At 32.2% G+C, this 21,461-nt stretch overlaps 2 protein-coding genes across 2 annotated transcripts; one reads left to right on the forward strand and one right to left on the reverse strand.

Annotated features, from left to right (window-relative positions):
* The first annotated feature begins 2,152 nt into the window (after positions 1–2,152).
* SLD5 (DNA replication protein-like protein) lies at positions 2,153–7,549 on the forward strand. Its single transcript, XM_028253956.2, has 6 exons — positions 2,153–2,588; positions 4,340–4,462; positions 5,202–5,284; positions 5,379–5,488; positions 6,107–6,182; positions 7,250–7,549. The coding sequence occupies exons 1-6, from the start codon at positions 2,418–2,420 to the stop codon at positions 7,350–7,352; spliced, it is 666 nt and encodes a 221-aa protein (XP_028109757.2). The 5' UTR covers positions 2,153–2,417; the 3' UTR covers positions 7,353–7,549.
* Positions 7,550–15,320: 7,771 nt separating this feature from the next.
* LOC114308317 (calcium-binding protein CP1) lies at positions 15,321–16,131 on the reverse strand. Its single transcript, XM_028253884.2, has one exon. The coding sequence runs from the start codon at positions 16,054–16,056 to the stop codon at positions 15,556–15,558; it is 501 nt and encodes a 166-aa protein (XP_028109685.2). The 5' UTR covers positions 16,057–16,131; the 3' UTR covers positions 15,321–15,555.
* Between the last annotated feature and the right edge of the window lie 5,330 nt (positions 16,132–21,461).

The following is a 21,461-nucleotide window of genomic DNA, read 5'->3' on the forward strand; positions in this document are numbered from 1 at the left end:
ACAGTTGCCAAACATGGCCTTAGATGTCTACCATCCAAGATTGGGACTAGACCCATCGTCATTTTGATAATTTAAATTATTTTTTAAGTTTATGTGCATAAATTTTTTATTTTTATTTTTAATTTTTTTTTTAAATTAATAGGAAAATTATTATAAATATAAAATAATAATAATAATCACAACACAATAAGGTACATGAACTCCTCTCCTATAGAGTCCAATCCGAAGCTCACATTACAAAGTAATACTATACTTGTCTTCTATTTTATTTTCTAGTTAAGTTCTTCTTAATTTTTTTGTTTTAAAAAAAAAAAAAAATTGTGAGGCCAAGGGATTGGTTGTATGGATGCAAGTAGCAATAATATAGGTATTCTGTATTTTTCAAATCTCTCTCGATGTATGTCATCTTTTTGTACTTTTAATTTTATGCTGTTAATAAAATTTTTCTTTGCTAATAAAAAAAAAAAAAATACTACACAACTACCAAGCCAATAGCCCTAATTCATGTTTAAGCCTCCGTCCTTAAAGCATGCACAGCAAACTTTATAAATGTTGAACCAAATTACAATCCAAAAATCACATTTTTATTTTACGTAACTGCCTTTTTAGATACACTGTTCATTAGACTCTTTACTTTAGCTTTATTTTTCACTCAATAAAGTGAAAAATGGTGGGATCAAATTTATCATAAAATGATAAATTATTGAATTTACAGTGAATAGGATCTCAACAAATTTGTTAAGTTATTGTAGCAAAAAAAAATAATAATCAGTTATAGAATTGGTTTGTTAAGATTGGTGGAACACTATTTTTATGATTTACTAGCCATGTTTAGCTAGAAAATTAATTTGTTGAGGCTAATGTACATCCTCTTATCATATTCATCGGGTAATTAAAATCACAAAATTTTATTATATTTATCTTTTAAAAAAGTGTTGGATTTATCTCAAATATATATATGTGTCCTTGATGGACTTGTGAGACACATTACCGGTCCAATTTCTATCATTCCAATTGTTTATTTTGGCTCCGTTTAGAACTTAGTTATTTTAATTGATTTTTTTGGTTATTTGACTATTTTAGCCCTATTAAAAAAGTAGTGATTGAAATGATAATTGACTTTTTCTTTTATAGTTGATTTGATGATTGTGAGAAAAAAAATAATTCATCATGCTTGGTTACCACTTTTCAAAAACACTTTTTAGAAAATTCTACTTTCTTATTTTTCATGTTTTTTTGTTTTTATTGAATTTTTTTAATACTTTGAGCAATTTTTTTTAATTTTTAGACATACCTAACATAAATATACTTGAAAAGTAAAAAAAAATTTAAAAAAACTTTTTAAAAATTCACTAAATACAAAAAATACAAAAAAAAATGAGAATTCAGTATATTTTTTATATTTTTATGTATTTATTAATTTTTAAAAATATTTTTTCATAAATTTTTTACTTTTTAGATACATCTAAGTAAGGTGCATCTAAAAAAATAAAAAAAAATATTTAAAATTTTAAAAATATTCATTAAAAATAAAAAAATACGAAAATCAAAAAATTTAATTTTCAAAAAGTTTAATTCAAAAAACTCAAATGTGATGTTTTATTTTATTAGTTATTTTAATCTATTTTGTATTTATTGACTATTTTAATTTAAAAAGAAAAACACAAACCTAAGTTCCCAAACAGACCCCTTGTTAGGTTCTATGAATGTGTATCATTCATGAAAAAACTAAGTCAATAATCACAACCTCTCCACTTTATTGTATTTGTTTTCAATAAAATGAATGGTTTGTATTAAAAAAATACATGTCATCTATGTTTTCCAAGGCTAATTCAATGAAATGAAAAAGGTGCAATTATTAAATTAATTTAAATTTTTTTCATAGATAATATACACAAAATTTTTTACAAAATAAACTATTCAAATAATTAAATCAGGATTCATGTTAGGTCCATAAGTTTTTTAAATTCTCTGAAATTGAAATTTGAAATTTGAAATTCATGAGAAAAGCCTGTTTGGTTTATAAATTTAGAAAAAAAAAATTAAAAAATGAAAAGAAAAGAAAAAATATTGATAAATTATGAATAAAATATCTTATATTTAACTAATTTCACATAATTTTTTTCCTTTTATTTTCTAAACCTTCCTTTAAATTTATAAACCACATAAACACAATAAATGCAGTCCAACCTCATAATCAGAGCCGTTTATGCCTTTTTCATTCAAATCTCGAGGCAATCGAGTGGTGTTAGGTTCATGCACGAACTCGTGATCCGTCTTCTTTGCAACACTTCCCTACTTCTCTTCCCGCCATTTTCTCCGTGAAATTAACAACAATTTCTAATTTTGGCGCCATTTTTGCTTTACACACACAGAAGAAGAGAGCAAACCGGAGGGGAAGGGTTTTGTGATGAGAGATGGAATCGGGATCAGGAGAAGGGTCGATGATGGACGACTACGAATCGTTGATTTCGACTACCGATGCAGAGCTCTTGAAGCGGTCATGGCGGAACGAGAAAGCTGCTCCCGAGATTCTTCAGTTCGAGCTCTCTCTGGTTCAGAGATCCACAGAACAGATCCAATTGATGGTGATTTAGATTTGATTTTGTTTTTCTGTTTTTTTCTTTAGATGTTATTGAGAATCGAATTTTATGGAGAGAACATAGTTGATCTGCACCGGAATACAATACTGAACGCTTAAATCATAGGCACCAAGAGCAAAAGTTGAACTTGTTTTTCATGGAATCAATTTAGTAACTATGTGGAGATCAGTTCTCTAGAATTCATGTGTATGTGTGTGTATGCATATTTTCTAAATTTTTCTACAATTCAAGTGAGAACTAATGATTTCAGTGCCTCTTAATGCTTCAAGTTACGATTAGATGTTTTCTCTTTGATGTAGATTTTTGTAATGGGAACTCTTAGTTCATTTAGTCAATCATTCTTGTTAAAATATCGAAATGCGTAAATTTTAGTATTTACCTTGAATATGTCTAATTTGTCTAAGTAGATTTATTTTTAAAGTAATTGTTTGATTCTGCAATGTTAGCAGATTAAATGGTAGATGCTATATGACATAAGCAGGAAAGTGATGGAGAAATGAGTTATTAGGTGGAAGCAAAAATGATAACTTTTCAATTTTTTGAAATTATTGTTCATATTTTTAGTAGCGGCTTGTATGTAATCTGTGTATTGACTATAAACTGGAGGAGGAAGGGAATGCCAATGGAGGTTGATGGTGGTTTGAAGGGAGGTGAGATTATGGTGGCTAGTTTTGACGGAGGTGGTGGTAGTGGCTGTTGTGGTAACAACAACAATAGCAATGGCTTGAAGTAGTTGTGGTAGTGATAGTAGCATAGTTGCATTGTTGGTTTTTATGGTTGATGAGTTATATGCAGTGGTAATTATACTGGTGGAGAGCTGGCCAGCCACGTAGAGAGTCATATGCATGTATCTATAAAGCTCTTGTACAAATGGAACTCTTGTGGTATATTAGTTCTCTAGTCCATAATCTGTTGAGAAGTTATAATTTTTATACAATAAGATGATGGACTAGTTTGGCATATGGATATTGTTATTTGTCAGATGCTCTATCTCAATAGCAGAAAACCAATTGCCATTGGTTTCAATTTAAGTTTGAACTTTGAAAACAGGCCGAGTGACCTTGAAATTCTGCAACATCTCTCCAGAACAATCCTTAAACAACCTTGGCTGATTTGATTTTGGCCTTTGGATTGGTAATCTATTGTAAACATAAAGCATGGTACCTGGGGGGGGGGGGGGGGATGTATATTTTGTTTTCTGAATTGCAGATCTCTAGTAAGCAAAAGACAGGCAATATAGTCTTCCCAATGTTGATATTTGAACAAGATAAAAGAAAAAAGAATGGTGAAATGGTTGTGAGTAAATGATCACAAGACCTCCAGAAGTTCAATTACGACCTTGTGACTTGTGATGAAGCTTAATCACAGGGATTGCTTCTAATTATGTAGTTCTCTCTTTTCATCTGGGAAAATGAATTTATCGGTAGAAATTTGTCCTGTAGTGACGGTTAAACATGGAGTGATCAATATTTCATTACATGAGGTTTAGCCCTTCCAGCAATTAATTTTTCCTTCTCAAAAGCATCGACAGTCTTTTATGATGCTTTGGAATGTTGTATTTATCTGTTGTCTTCTAGGTGTACCTCATTTGTATACCTCAAGCAACCAAAAATGTCTGCAAAATATTGCATTGAATTTGTCATCCATTTGAATCCTGGCATGTAATTCCGGTTTGCATGGTGTGCAATCATTGTGCTAATTATGTTTGTTATGCCAATTTTGTTGCTTATATTTAGGAAGAAACTGTGGAAGAATCCATGACAAGTGGTGTCGATCCACTCACTGTATCACTTTACCAGATGGACTTGGACAGGACGCAGTTTCTATTAAGATCATATATTCGTATTCGTCTCCAGAAGGTTCTCACAACTGAACTCTTTATTGCTTTGCTTTAAAGGTGTGCCTAAATTTTTTATAAAATTCATACAAGTCCATTGTGCTTATCACACCATTTTATGGCATTACCCCATCCTCTCTAATGGATCTATTATGTGAAAGATAGTCCTTCAACAAAGTCACTGAAAGAAGCTGGAGAAAATATCTCTTATGTGAATCTTGAACTCATAATTAAATAAGTTTCAAAGAAAAATTACTAGAATACAGTGAAAGCTAGCCAAAGAGAATGGATTCTTGGAATTCATCTTGCCATGAGTTAGGTTATTGCGTGATTTTTGGTTTGTGATTAGGGCTGCAAATTAACTGAGCTTCTTGCGAGCTTGGCTTAGCTTAGTTCGTTATGTATGTAAACAAGCCTGAGCCAGATTTTTAGGCTTGTTTAATAAACTAACTGAGCTCGAGCTATAATAAGCTTGTCTCAAAAAGTTTGGCTCGATTATTATTTATTTAAATAATAAAATAAATATATTATTTATATTTTGAGAAATGTATTATATATGAATATCTAATATAGAATAATATTGAACAAATCGACCGAGCTTGGTTGTTAAACCAAACTTTTTCTTCATTATCAAGCTTTGAGCTAAGCTTGGGCATGATTAGTATAAACGAACACAAATGAGCCCAATTCGAGGCTTACAAAGCTCGGCTCAGGTTGTTTGCAGCCCTATTTATGATTGCCTGATTGACTTTCTATTGCAGATTGAGAAATACATGGCTCACATCCACAAAACCACTGAACTTTGGAATCGGCTTTCTAAGCAAGAACAAAAGTATGCCCAAAGGTGAGGGCTGTTTATTTATTTTCCTTGTGCTCTTCTATGTTTTGAAGTGGAAACACGAATCGCTGAAATTTTTTGTATGACTTTACCATTACAGGTGCATTGAAGATCTGAAAGAACATTTTGAAAAATCAGTTCTTTCAAAATTGCCTGATCGTTATAAGTCCAGTTTAAAGCAATCTGTTATAAGCGAAGAGGATGACATGGGTAACCCTTTCATCTTTGTCCAAGTTAATGTTAATTTCTTTCTTGCAGAAAGTTTGTAATTTGTTGAATTCTTAGACATTGAAGTTAGTTTTCCATGGCCATATGCTTAGTTTACCTAAGGGGCTCATTTTGTGAAATCAAACTCTAGGGTAAAAGCTTCTTTTGTCTTTGTTGTTGATGAAAAGTAGATATTTCTATACATCTTATACAGATCCATTGTTAATAAGAACTGTGCTAAAAAAAAAAAAAAAAACTTAATACAGATAATTACATGGGTCATCCTGAAATTTTTAGTAGCATTTCCCCCTTAATTATGACAGTTTGTATTTAGTTCTGACATCTTAGCATTAGTATTCAAATTAATGGGCAAGAGAAATATTTGAGAAGGGATCAGTATAATTTGAACAACATTATTAGATATTACTTTTATATATGTTCACCTTTCAATTAAAAAAACTGCAATATAAATTTGGGATCTTGGATGTCTCATTTTTTGTTGATAATATGACATTCATCAAAGTAACAAAGAAACAGAAAGCTATTGGCATGAGAAAGCTTTGTACCCACATGCTATGTATATATTGAGAAAGTTGCTTTTTGTTTCTGCATGTTTTGCAGTCCCAGAACCCCAGCTGGACACATATGTCATCTGCAGAGCAAAGAGATCCTTGGGAGCTTTCCAGCTTGATGACAGGTAATCTATATTCTATTCTTGCAAACTGTTATCAGAAACAAAAAAAGATAATCCCCCATCTTTCCAATAATCAATTGTTTTCAGTTTATGTTTTTTCTTCTTTTTTTTTTTTTTTTTTTTTTTTTTTTTTTTTTTGCGGAGTTGGCCTTTTCCTTCTTTTTTTTGGGTTTGTTTTTTAGTTTGGCTTCTTTTGGCTTGGTGAGTTTTTAAAAAAAATTTGTCAAAATTCTTTACTTTTTAGATTTGTCTCCACTAGATGATGTTCTTTAAAATTTTAATTTAAAAAAAAAAACTCAAAAAGATAACTATGACAATTTTTGTGAGCTTGTTTTGATAAAATTTGATTTATTTTCAATTTTATAAAATTGCCTCAATTTTTTTTTTAATATTTAGATTCATCTAATCAAGATAAAAAATATTAAAAATTTGACCAAAAGTTGAAAAAAAAAATGGAAAAGGCAAAATAAGTCAACCCCCCCCCCCCCCAAAAAAAAAGAAGGGCTTTTTTAGTTTTAGCCAAATGAAATTTTGGATCTTATAACTAAAAATTGCATTAAACGTTCGGATATAGATTCCCCCCAAAAAAAAAAAACTATAACCAACTGAGATTGTTTGTAAGTTTTTTTTTGGTTGAAAACTTGTATAAGATTGCAGTAGTTTTTATGTATAAATTATGACGTATAAATAATTTATTAAGCTAACAATATTTTAAAAAGTAGACGGAATCGTTATGTAACATCGTTACGTAATGGTTGTGATAGTTACCGTTATTTGTCATAGCCATTATAACAGTGTAACAAAAATTCACAATTGTAATGGCTGTCACCATTACCTAAAGGTTAAAGGCCATAACAGTCTTTATATTACCGCTACAGTACCGTTACACCCTATAATTGCATCAACGTTATTGCTATTATCATCAACGTTATTGCTATTATGACAATAACTGACATGGTCATTTAAAACCTTGTAAGCAAAAAATAAAATAGTTATTGAGAAATAGAGTAATGGATAGTTTGTTTGACTTTGGGTAACTTGTTGGGATTGTTCACCCTTGAACTTTGCAGCGCCGAAGAGAATCCAGTGAGCTTGGACGCCGGTGATCCCTACGCTATACGATACAAGTCGATACAATCACTTGTTTACAGTGGCCAAATTGATTTAGTGTGAGTCTCTATCTGTTCTCTATTATATTTATAACCCCTTGGTTCTTGACACAAGGCCTGCCTCACTTGTGCAACAAAAAATGGCGTTAACTGACACTGAGGTGCAAGCTACTTCATTTGCAAGGTCCTGTCTGTGATTTGTTAAAATGGTACCCTGAAGTTGTAATATTTCCATATTTTTATGACGTTTTATTGTGATTCTGTAGAGTGGGTCCTTTGTCGTAGCATTTGGCTAAATACTGATATTTTAAATTATACATAAAAAAAAAATTAAGAAAAAAAGCAATTGCACCAAACACGGTAAAACATTATATCAAGTTATATATGCAAATCTTACTTTTCCTTGATTTGATTGAAATCTTGTGGTTTTAGCCTACCCTTTGTATGATGGTGCTTTTGTCAGTTTCATTGTTATTTCAATGATATCAAACTCAAAATAGTAAAGGGTTTTTGTTGGAATCTGGGATCCCGCCCAAGACCTTATAGAAATCAAAACAAGCAGAAAAACACACCCACACACAAGGAGACACAATATTTTACGTGGTTCGGCCCAATGCCTACGTCCACGGGAGAGTAACCGGTTATCACTATACCAATGAGGAGATTACAGAAAGATTACAATAGAGGAGGAGCTCACACTCTCCTCACTCAGCCACTCACCCGTCTCCCTCGCTCACACCGAGGGAGACGGTCTCTCCGCCTCACATCTCTCGCACTCTTTGGTTCACGGTTTTCTTCCTCACTTACACCACACATTTTGCTCTCTCCTCTCAACCTCCATTTATAGGTGAGGGAGTAGGTGGGAGAGCCTTTGGGCAGCCTCCATCCTTGACTCTTCAAGATGGTTGGTGGCCGCCAAGGTGGACTTTGGTTGGTTGCCTTCCCATTGTTGCCAACCAAACTTGACTTGGATGATCACCCCTTTCACACATGGGTGAATTCAACAAATCACCCCCTCAACCCATGTGAGGTGATCCACTGCATACACTGCTGCTAATCTTGTCACGCCCAAATTCAACAAAGTCTGCATCTCTTCACTGAGACGCTGCATCCCCTGAAGCTAGAGATAAAACACCAGAGATACAAGAGGAGGAGGGAATCCGACATCCTCAACTCAACTCACACCACTCTTTGATTTGGAGAGAGCCACTGCTCCTATCTCCCACAGATCTCTTCCATGCTTCTTGTCTCGGATGTCTATACCTGCTATCCTTGAACTTGCGCAACCAAGATATCCGACACCCCCTGATTGGATGTCCTGCACCCCCTGCTTGGATGCCCTTGACTATCATGCAACTCCTTGCATGATGAACACTGGAGCAACTAGAAAACTTCAGAGTTTGACACATCAACATCCTCAAGTTTCCTTGCTCGGAGCTTATTTCTGAACAACCAGCCTTTGCCCTTCTGCACTTCTGAACAACCTCCTGGCGTTTCCACATACGCTTGTTGTCTGTGGTGCAATCCTTGATGTTCGGTTCTGTCTCACTTGTCCGTACTGATGTTTGACAGTTAGCCCTTCTGTCAAGACAACTTCCACCGGTCTGTACAAGTTACCACTATGCAACTCCGTGCATAGTGCTCGTACCCATGGCTTCTGGTCTCCCTGCGTCAAGCTTGCTTGAGAGATCTGCATCAACTCTATCATCTGCTGCCATGGAACTAAAGAAACCACCATAGAGAAATAAGACTTGCCACTCCTTGGCACGCACTCTTGCGTTTTACCTGTCTCAATTTCTCTGTCTGGAAGTTCCTGTGAACTGTCAACAACCCGCTGCTGCACACTCTTCTCGCGCCTCTGTACGACACTCTAGCGTACCCTTGCACTGTTGCACGTCTGCAATTGTACTTCTGCGCTTAGTATGCTCCTCTGCAACTATTGTTCTACATGTCCACATACCATTAGTACCTTCTCGTATACAGTAGCTCCAACAGCCACAGTATTTCCCTGAGCCTGTACTGGTTGCCAAATCATCTATCCGTCGATGAATGGTCTTCTCTTTTGATTGAACCAGATCCTCCGATCACCTCAACAACCAGGAAAGTTCCCAGGAAAGACTGGTGGGGTCACAACCGGTCCCACTTAAGAACCAGTCTCCTTAGACAGTGTCTTTTTGACAGAACTTTCCTAGACCTTTGATCTTGAGATAATCATGTCTGCAATCCTCTGATCGCCCCTGACCAATCCTGATCTCCCTCGATCTGCCATTTGATCAAGCCTGATCTCCTCTGGTCTTCAATGATCTATCTCAATCTGTATCTGGTTGTCCAATCGGGTCAGAATCTGCCCATTCTAACCTCTTCAGTGAATCCGCAGCGTTCCACAATATCCGGCAACCTTCCTTCGAGTATTGAAGATGACAAACACCCATGTTTTGACAATCTTTCCAAACCGTTCAGAATTTCACTATTCTGTCCTCGCGGTTGCGTCCGGAGCGGTCCGTTTAGCTAGGACCAACCTTAGCTGCACTTCCAGGGACCTCACTGAAAAACTATCCTCGCAAGCTGGGCCACACCACAATTTTCTGAAAATGTTGGGCCAAATTGCAATTTTCAGAAGTTCAGGGAATATTCCGTGTTCCAACAAAATATTCCGTCCACTGTCCCTAACGCCGTCTGCCACTCTAATCTGCCTTCTTTTTACAGAAACTCCGTCTCCAAAATCTGACCGTACGGATGTGTCCGGAATACTCCAAATAGTCGGAAACCACTATTAGATCATCAAAAACGGACTCCAAATGGCTTCGATCTAGCCAAAACATTTTGTACGCCTCAGATCTGCGGCTGCACCGTAGCCGCGAAGCACTGGATCCTTCCTCCTGCCTCTGGTTGACTGGTCAACACCACGCTGACGTGGCAGACACGTGGCTGCCACGTGGATGACACGTGGCGAAGATTATGACACGTCGCTGCTGACGTGGGTCCACATGGCGTGCGCGTGGGCCTGGCGCGTGTCACGGACGCGCGTCTGCTCAGTCACCTTCTTCCTCTCGCCGCGCGTGTGGCGCGTGCCTGCGACTTGGCCGACGCGCCGGCTGCCTTCACGGCGCGTGGAGGCGCGTGCCGAGACTGGTTCTCACGCGCCTTCTTCAGGCGGCGCGTGGGGGCGCGTGCCAACTCCTCTGGGTGTCTGCTTTATATGGTTGGACTCCTCTTCTCGAGCCCTTGCTCCTGGTATGCTCAAAACCTGATTTCGAGCAACTTGATTTCTGGGCAGTTTCGAACACCACGCTGTTTTTGTTCCGAAACGCCACCGACGAGGCTCTGATACCACTTGTTGGGATCTGGGATCCCGCCCAAGACCTTATAGAAATCAAAACAAGCAGAAAAACACACCCACACACAAGGAGACACAATATTTTACGTGGTTCGGCCCAATGCCTACGTCCACGGGAGAGTAACCGGTTATCACTATACCAATGAGGAGATTACAGAAAGATTACAATAGAGGAGGAGCTCACACTCTCCTCACTCAGCCACTCACCCGTCTCCCTCGCTCACACCGAGGGAGACGGTCTCTCCGCCTCACATCTCTCGCACTCTTTGGTTCACGGTTTTCTTCCTCACTTACACCACACATTTTGCTCTCTCCTCTCAACCTCCATTTATAGGTGAGGGAGTAGGTGGGAGAGCCTTTGGGCAGCCTCCATCCTTGACTCTTCAAGATGGTTGGTGGCCACCAAGGTGGACTTTGGTTGGTTGCCTTCCCATTGTTGCCAACCAAACTTGACTTGGATGATCACCCCTTTCACACATGAGTGAATTCAACAGTTTTCGCATCCAATCGTCTGAATAATTACTACATAATTAGAGACAAAACAAACAAAATATGTCATTGTCATCATTACATTGATAAGAAGTGCAGCAGAGCATCAAAATCACCTTCCCAAACAATTATAATCTATTAAATAAATAAAAAATCTATACCAACAATAATCTCTAACATTGACTAATAAAAAAATAAATAAAGTTTGAGATTATATTTTGAAGTGAAATGCTAATCTCATAATCCCATGATATTCCTCTCAATCGGCATTTGTTAAGAACCAAGTAATATATTAAAAAAAAATAAAAAATTAATCCTCGACACATTTTATACAATTTACACATTGTTAACAATAGCCACCTAAATGGTTATTCTCATTCTATTTTATTCTAAATACATTCTCTTCTTTATTCTTAATATACATAACTAACATAATTACACATACTATTCACGGATATAAATAAATAATTAAAAATTAATTTTTAAAATTAAATAATAATCTAAAAAATTTGTCTAGAATATTTAGCAAACATGATTTAAAATCAATTAAATTTTATTCATTTTTATCACAGTTAAATATAAGAGAATTTTTTTTATTCTTATGTCATTGTGTGCTCTAAGTTCTTTATAACAAATACATGTCGTAATTTAATTGGTAAAAATTAAAAAATAAATCAAAAAAATTATATTTATGATAAAATATAAATACATTTCGTCTTATGAGTTTCGTAAATTTAATTTATCATATGATAGTGGTAAATTACATTTGTCAACATATTAATTTTTTCATATTTTGTTAAGTCTAAAAATTTGTCTAGCATCAAAATTAAAATTTGTCTTATGTTATAAGATTTACGTAAATATGGATTAAAATTCACTTGTGATATTAAATTTAGACTTAACATTAGATTTATTCCAACTTGTCTTTCACCTAATTATTAAAAACGGTCTTGAGCTATTCTCAACTTATATGAATCATTTGACCTATCTATTTATTAAATTAATAAATAGATATTTGTAAGTATTTTTTATAATAAAAATAAGAAATATGGTCATACTTTATGCATACTTATTAAAAAATTTGAACTTAGTTTTAAAAAAACTAATATTTATGTTTAAAACAATTAAATGAATAGTTATATATATTTATGTATGAAAAAATTATTTAAGATAGAGCCACCTTAAATTGTAGGTCATATTCTAGTCTTAATAAATTTAAATTTTATCATGGTTTATCAGTTTGTGATATGAGCTAATTTGGGAGGTTTTAAAATTGGATTAAACACTAAAAAGTAGTCAAGAAAATTTAGTTCAAGTCAATTTTTTTGTCAATAATTATTGATTTAAGCCTACTCCTTGAAGAATCGTCTAGTTCATATTCAATCCATGAGTTAGTAGACCCACTTATTTATTTAATTTTTAATTATTAAATATATTTTTAAAAAAATTATAACAAAAATAGGAAATATGTTCATATTTGTTTGGCATATATATTTACAATTTTAAAATTAATTAAGAAATTATTCTTAAAAGAATAAATTACATTAATTGTCCCTATATTTTAACTTTTGTGTTATTTTTGTCCTTACAATTTTAATTTGCTCGTTTTTTACTCTAAATTTATAATTTTATCTCAATTTGATCCAATTGTTATAATTGCTACTTTTTTTAAATTGAAAACACACACATGAGTAGCATCTTTTATAATTTTGTTATAATTTTATAGACAAAATTATAAATTTGTTTAACTCAGTAAGTTAATCTCAACCAGCTCAATAACTATTTTATTTTAAAAACCTTAACCGATATTATCAATTGGATAACGTTGATACAAAATCTAAAATTAATAGTCAAAGTAAAGCTAATTAAAATTACAGAGATCAAATTGACACAAGAGACAAACTGCGAGAACTATCAATATTAAAATATATTTATCTTTAAAAAATTATTTAAGACTAGATCAGACTAGAATCTGAATAAAAAATTAATGACTTATTAAAAATATTTAATAATTATAAATTTAAATTTAATCAAATTTTCATTTAATTTTTTTTCATAATAGAATTAGGTTGTTTGATAATTATAATTTATAGTTCCAATTTTTCTTTGTATTTTTTTAAAATATTTTAAAATTATATATAATTATAATTTCTTTTGAACTTTCCTTTTCAATCTCAAATTAGTTATAAGTTGAATTATATATAATTTATTGTTGACTTCTCATCTAAAAAAAAAACATAAATTATTTTTTGAACATTGTAAAAAATAAATAAATAAAGATATTATCAATAATAATAATAACAAAATATATTTTTCTTTATCATGTGGCGTCTCACTACTACATTAATAATAGACATTGATAATAAAACTCATTACAATAGTACAACAATAATATATCAGATGATAAGTAACATATGATCATAATAATTTTTTATAGTTATACAAAAGTATCCAAAATGATATATAAAAAAATAATATATGATCCATATTCAATTGTTATGTAGTAAAATTCACACTTAATCTCAGCCACACATTAATTTTCTAAATCAATTCATAACCCAAACTATCTACTATTCTTTTAAATAATATTCACATTTTCAAAACTCACCCAAACAATACTATGACTGAGTTCATCATCATCCTTGTTGTTGCCATACTTACCACCTCCACTAATCACTATGCAACTTTGTTCTTTTTTTTTATCTTTGCAAATTTAAAAAGACAATGTTGAAAAAATAAAAAAGGTGCCGTTAGAGTTTTAAAGAGTTTAAAAAAATGTGTTATTTTAATTTTTCTTATTCATCTATGGGTGATATTTTTTTTAAAATCCATAAATTATGGAACAATATTCATTATTTAAAATTTTATTTATTGATGAACATGTCAATTAAATGTTTTTAACTTTTTATAAACAAAAAAATTTGAAAATTTTGTTTAAGAAATTAAAAAAAATGGCCATCATAAAGAACAATATAAGATGTCCTATTCTATAAAAAAAAAAAATCATAACTGCAATATCAATTTACATATATCAAAAATAATAATAACAACAATATAAAAAATACGCAAATATCCACCCAAAAAAATAAAAATAAAACTTCAAATTAACTCGCAAAACAAAGATAGTTAAACAGATATATATTTATTAACAATTTAGTTAGGAAAAAAAATACATTGGAAAAAAAAAGTCATATAAGAAAAATATATATATACTCACACGGAAATAGAAATTTACAAAAAAAAAAAAAAAAAAAAAAAAAAACCACAAACAAACAAACTTGAAATAAGTTTGGACAATTGACAAAGAAAGAGACTAACATTTAAATCATTACATTTGGAGAGAAGTTGGATGAACTGAAAAGAAGATCAAATATTAGGTATTCTAAAGACAGAATTGTATTAAATTTTTAATTTGATTGGATTTTTAAAGTTTTAGAATTTATGTTATTTTCCAAAAGAGTGAGGGTGGCTTACCGTATTATTTTAAATTTTGAAATTTAAAATTATAGATAATTAGTGCATTTATTATTTTTTTATTTGAATTGTTTTGATTAATATTATTTTTGAAAAGAGTGAGAGTAACTTATCATATTGTTTTGAATTTTAAAATTCAAAATCATAGATAATTAAAGCCTTTTTTTGTTTTTGATTTTTTGACTTAAGGAACTAAACAATACTGTTTTTTTTTTTAATTTCTTTAAAAATTAACAAAATTAGTACGGGAGTTTGGAGCTCCCACGATCAATATTTTTAAAAACTCTCTTTCTCTTATATAATATAATATACAGATAGATAGATAAATTATTATTCTCATTCTATTTTATTTTAAATACACTCTCTTTTATGTATAATAAAGATAAAAAATAAAGTGCATTTGAAACAAAATTAATTGACAATACCCTTAAAATTATATACAACATATAATAATAAAAAAAAAAAGCCAAATTATGAATTATGTTATGTGATTTTAGAAATTACATTATGCCTCCTAAGATTTTTAATTTCTTAACAAATAGATCATTTTATTAATAAATTATTAAGTTAATTAATAATTTTTAATAATGTTAAAAAAAGTTCAATTAATAATTTAGATAATTTTATTATTGTATAAATAAATAGTTAAAAATTTTAATTTTTTAATTAATTCTGTTAAATAAAAAATTCTAACAAAAAAATATTTGTAATTTTTTAAATCACAAAAAATAATTTATATTTTAAACAAACTATAAAGAGTGCATTTGTAATTTATTTTTAAAAATTCAACTTTTAAGGGAGTACAAATGGTACAGAGAACGGGTACTTGAACTCAGCTAACAATAAAGGTTAGAGGGTTTCAACAAAATTTATTTACTAATAATCATTTTAACTAAAATGCCTAAAATCAACGTACCCAAATCCTAGATTTCTTCATTGGCCAGCGTCGCCGTGGTGGTTGATGTAATCAGACGGCGAAAATCTGGAGAAAACCGTCGAAAGTGACGCCGTGGTTTTCACCATCGCCACCGCCCAATCTGATCATGGCCTTGATATCTTCATCAGAAGCTTCAAAGCCAGCCCACCGGAGGTAGCTCCGGAGATCCTCCTCCCCTACCCTCCCATCTCCATCTCTGTCCATAACCCTAAACGCCTCCTCCATCACCCCCAATCTCTCTCCTCCTCTACTTACATTCCTCCTCGAATCCAAAACCTTCTCGAATTCGTCGTACTCCACGTACCCGTCCTTGTTCGAATCCGCCACCGACATCATAGTTTCGATAACCTCCTCCGCCGCCGCTTCTCCGCCGCCGGCGTAAATTCCAGAGTAGAAGCTGCGGAGATCGTCGCGGCTTATCTTGCCGTCGTTATCGACGTCAAGCACGTCGAATGCTGATCGGAACTCTGCAGTGCCGCTGGCGGTGGTGTCGGGGTGGAGGGTGGAGGCAGTGGTGCCGGTGGGGCACATTGCGATTGCGGTTGTGCGGTGAAATGCAAACACGAGAGAGAGAGAGAGAGAGAGAGAGAGAGATTGGGTTGGTGTTGTATGGCAGCTATACGTATATATATATATAGAAGAATAGTTGGACCTCCGGGAATTTTGGGTCAGGAATTAAAATAATGAAAAATTTATAATCTTTAAATTATCTTTGATTAACCTGTGATATTTTATTTTAAGTGTAATTAAAAAATTATAAAATTTTCATAATTATTTTCATAAAAAAATTTTCATAACAGCTAGCATTGCTTTTTTTGCGTTAGGTCCACCACCAGCACCAGCTTTGTTGTTAGGATTTCCGTGGAGGAAATATTAGAATTAAAAAAAGGTTATTGAATTGGGGATAATTAATGAACTAATTCGACCTTCACTTGTGATTTGCTGGTTAAAGTTTTTTTTTTAAGGTTTTGGGATAATTAATGAATCAAATAGTTTGACCATGATTTGTGATTAACTCGTTAAAATTTATTTGAATTTAATTCATTAATTAAACAAGTCAATTTTAAATATATGTTAGCAACTCATTAAAAGAGGTTGATGGGTGGGGTAGCGACGAGACTAGCGTGGGATGGTGTGGTATGGAGAGAAGAGTTGCAGTAGTAGTACTAGTAAGCAAAGCCATAAGAAAAGGTACGGATGAGCAAAAAGGATGAGAAAACGTTGGGAATAACAGGGTGAAATTAATAGTGATCGCCAATAATTGTAGTAAAGAAAAATGTAAGGGTGAGGAAGATGTAAAGAATAAGAGACATACTGATAAAAATTCAAAGAGAAATAACTTTTTGGTTTCAATTTTTTTAAATAAAGTAGATTTAATCACTTTGTTTGATTAGAATTTTTTAAAAATACTTTTTAAAAAATTTTACTCTCTTGTTTTTCGTATTTTTTTTAATTTTTATTGCATTTTTTTAATTTTTAGACATACCTAACATAAATATACCTAAAAAGTAAAAAAATTGTGAATTTTTTTTTAAAAAATTCACTAAATATCAAAAATACAAAAAAAAAAAAAAAGAAGAGAATTTAGTAGATTTTTTGTATTTTTATATATTTATTAATTTTTTAAAATATTTTTTCACAAATTTTTTACTTTTTAGATACATCTAAGTAAGATGCATCTAAAAAAGTAAAAAAAAAATTTAAATTTTAAAAATATTCACTAAAAACAAAAAAATTCGAAAACTAAAAAACTTAATTTTAAAAAAACTTAATCCAAAAAACTCAAATTATACGTACTGAATAATTTTATAAATAATTTTGAGCCTTTCATATTCTTTGCAATTATTTTTTGTTCTCTCATTCTTTCACAATTATTTATTTATTTATTTATACTTCATGTCATTTATTTATAATTTGACACATCCATCACACCAAGTAAAAAAAACAGTATAACAAGGGTTACCACATTATCATTAATACGGGGTGTTTGATGTAGATTATAGGAGATAATTATTGCTTATTTTAATTTAGAAATTTATGTCAGATTGTTTGGTATAACTTTTCTTTACATTTTTTTAGATAAAAATAACTTAAATAAATTGTGAAAAATTAATTATTTAGAAGTTAGAGAACGAATGCTTTTAATTTATAATTTTTGATTATCAACTTTTAGTTTATATATAATTCAGTAACAATCATATATATAAAAAGTGACCTATATAATAATATTGAATAATAATATTGCAAAATATATATATATATATATATATATATTTTTTCTTTTCATCAAGCCATTACGAGCACATTGATAATTGCAGGAGGGACGTATCGGACGACGTAATTTGAAGGGGCCTAAATTCTTAAAAGAGTTCCACTCGGTTTAGCAAATTCTGCCAATTTAGGCTGGTAGTTGTGGACCCCGGTTAAATATACCTATTCATAATGTGAACACAAAAATAATTTTAAAAACATACACAGACATGTGTAAACATGTTCAAGCTCATATTGTAGTAGAAAGAGAAAATTGGTGATAAATTCATGAGAGGGAGATTTGCGCCGATCAAGACGGCCAAGCTACAATAGCACGGGATATGATGATGGGCCTTGCGAGGATCGGACCGTGTCTGACCGAACTGAATCGACACGGCTCCCCGACCCATCACGTTAGGCCGAGCAAGATCGTCGACCAGAATACAGAGACATGCATGTGCTTAACCGAGCTATGACTCGGCCTGATATTCAGTTGGATCCGCAATGATGCATTGGAACCGAGTCGAGTACAGTCCGGAATGAACTTGGGCCGAGATGAAGAACCGCATGCCTCACGGCCGGTCAGTTAAGATGAATCAACTTATTGTAGTTCGGCCGTCCCAGTCATGGTGGTGTTACTCCCCTAAGGGATAGATTGGTCGTGATAGCCCGATTGTGTAAACCACCTGGACCAATGATGCGAAGAAGGGAAAATCCGCTCTTGGTATGTGTCAATACTGTTTGGCGGTTCGACAAACACTATTTGGAAGTTTTGGTCACTACACGTGTAAGGAAGGTAGAGGAGAGCACAACCACCTGTCCAGGGAAGGACAACAGAGGTAGTGCGCCCACATTCCCTGAGGTTGCATGGCTAGCCTAGAAAATGAGGAATGAGGGAACGTTAGAGGTAAGCAACCTGAAGGAATTCACGACTCTCTCTCTCTAAAGTGCTCTATTCCTATTCTTCTTCTTCTCGAAGTGTGCTGACTTGATCATCGGAGGGTTTATCCGGCAGCACCCCGTTAGGCAGCTCACCATCTTTCTATTTTCAGGTCAAGCGACGTTACATAAAGCTCGAGTTCAAGAAGTATGGAGAACAGAGGATATTTCATCCCCGTACGATTCAATTTAAAGAGGGTGTAAGATATTAAATTTAGAGAATATTTTATATTAGTGAGAAATTCACACTTTGTGAAATAGTTTTGTGAAAAGTCTTAGAAGACATTTTGTTTTTAATTTTATTCCTTTACTTTTTATTTATTTATTTGACTCTTCATTGACTATCTGTTCAAATTTATATCTATCTGCTCAATTTTTTTCACTATCTGTTTGATTTTTTCTCCTATATGTTCAATATTTCCCTAAATTCTATTTATTTGTTCAATTTTATATCTATCTATTCAAAAAATTTAACTATCTGTTCAATTTTTTTCTATCTGTTGAAAATCGATGTCAACTTTTTTATATATCTATTGCAATCATCATCATCAATATTAATTTTTTTCCAGATCTATCTCATACATACATACACTTACAGATATACATACATACACCAACATACACACTCATAGATATACATACTTACACCAACATCTATCTGTTGCAATCCAAACCAAACCCTATCTGTTCTAATTTTTTTTCTCTCCCAATTGAAATCTTTCTTGTTTCTCATCCTTACATATTCAACGCAAAAACAAAAACTCTATCTGTTTCAACAACAACAACACCACCACTACCATAATATATATATATATATATATATATATGACACAGATTTATCTGTTTCAAACCCAAGAAGAAAGAAAAGAAAAATTAAATGTCAACATCAACAGATTTGTTCAAACACAAACCACCACCACAAACATCACCAGATCTATCTGTTTCAAACCCAACGAACTAAAAAAAAAAAAATTCAAGCAGCAAATAAAGCAAAAAACAACAAAATATTTTGTTGGAAAAATAGTTTGGAAATAATAGGTGAGTGAGAAATTGACTCCAAAATGCACCATTTGAGTATGGTTTTAAGACGAAATTTATTTAAATGAAAATTTGATTTTATTTAGACAAATTCGTTAATTTTTTGAGTCAAAATTAAACAGGATTCGATTCAGAATTCGAATTCTCTTAAAAAAACAATTATGTTTTTTTTTTTTTTTTTTACACTTTTTCATGAAAAAGATGTGACTCTTTTGAAAAGTCACCATAACCATTTGAAGAGCCACCAATTTACCTATATAAACAGGCCCTCCTCATTACATTCATTTGGCATTGAATTCATCTTGTGTTTCTATTCTTCTGTACTCTATCTTTTCTGTAAGAGAATTTTGCGCAGTAAGATTCGCTAGACTTGCAGTGGTAGTACTGCTTCTGCAAGGTTCGATCGTTGTATCCTGAGAGACAAACATTTAATAATAATCTCGTGAGCACCGTAACGGGGAACGGATTTGTCTTAAGGAAACTGTATCCAACACAAGCCTCGATCAAATTTGTTTTTTGTTTCCAAATTTTTACTGTAACAACCCAGATTTTTAATTATTCTGTAGAATTTATACTAATATTATTTAATCACAGTTAGAAAAAAAAATATAATTTATTATATATTATTATGTGTAATTTTGTAAAATAATATAATTATTAAAAGTTTAGGGGTCAAAATATAAATAATAATAATAATGGATGTGGTAGTAAAATAAATAATTAATTTTCTATGAGTATATAATAAAATATAATTTAATTAGAGATTAATTTATTTATATAATTATATTAAGAATCTGAACTAAGATCTAATTATCTTAATTATTTATTTAAGATTAGCATCAATCTATATAAAATCTAATCGAATTTGGAGAAGGATTCGCTCTGACCACGCGTTGGCCAAGTATGCCTTTTACCTTCCTATAAATAGGGAGGAGATGATTTGGAGAAAGAAACGAAAGAAAGAAAGGAGAGAAACAAAGGAAAAATAATGGAAGCTGAGGGAGAGTTTTGATAGTGGAAAGAAAGAATAAGATATTACTTTTAAGGTGAATTATATTATATTTTGAGTTGTTATAATGTATTTTACGTATGTTTTGACTTATCATATTTATTTTATACAAGTGATGTTTTATAAATTATTATAAATTATATTATTATTTCAGTTACTTGGATTATTTCTAAACCCTATTTGCTTAAAAGGAAACTCATGGATATGTTTATTTATATTTTAAATAATATTTGACTATGACCTTTTAAACAATTATGTTTTGTAAATACCACCACGGGAGTCCCACTCATTGGGGGACTTAAATAACCATTGGCCTCTGTTTGGTCACTTTGTGGCCCTCTGATCAATTGGTCTCTGTTCTGTGCGGAGCAAAGTGTTATACGGAGCTAAGTGCTACACTGTTGTGGGAGCCACCTCTAGAGTTCGTACGAGTCACCTCTTGAATCTATACCTCTGTATTGTTATGAATCCATTGACCTCTATTCTATGCGGAATAAACTGCTGTGCGGAGATAAGTGCTACACTGTTGTGGGAGCCACCTCTATAGTCCGCACGAGCCACCTCTTGAGTCCGTACCTCTGTTCTGACTGTCACTCTTGTGACTTCTGTTCTATTCTGTTTTGTACCGTGGTTATAGTTATTTATCTACATAATTTCTGTATTTCAGTTTTTACCACTTAAATGATTTGTTTACCAATGA

This window comes from Camellia sinensis, chromosome 7 (assembly GCF_055761805.1).
Source record: "Camellia sinensis isolate YWXY chromosome 7, ASM5576180v1, whole genome shotgun sequence".
NCBI lineage: Eukaryota > Viridiplantae > Streptophyta > Magnoliopsida > Ericales > Theaceae > Camellia > Camellia sinensis.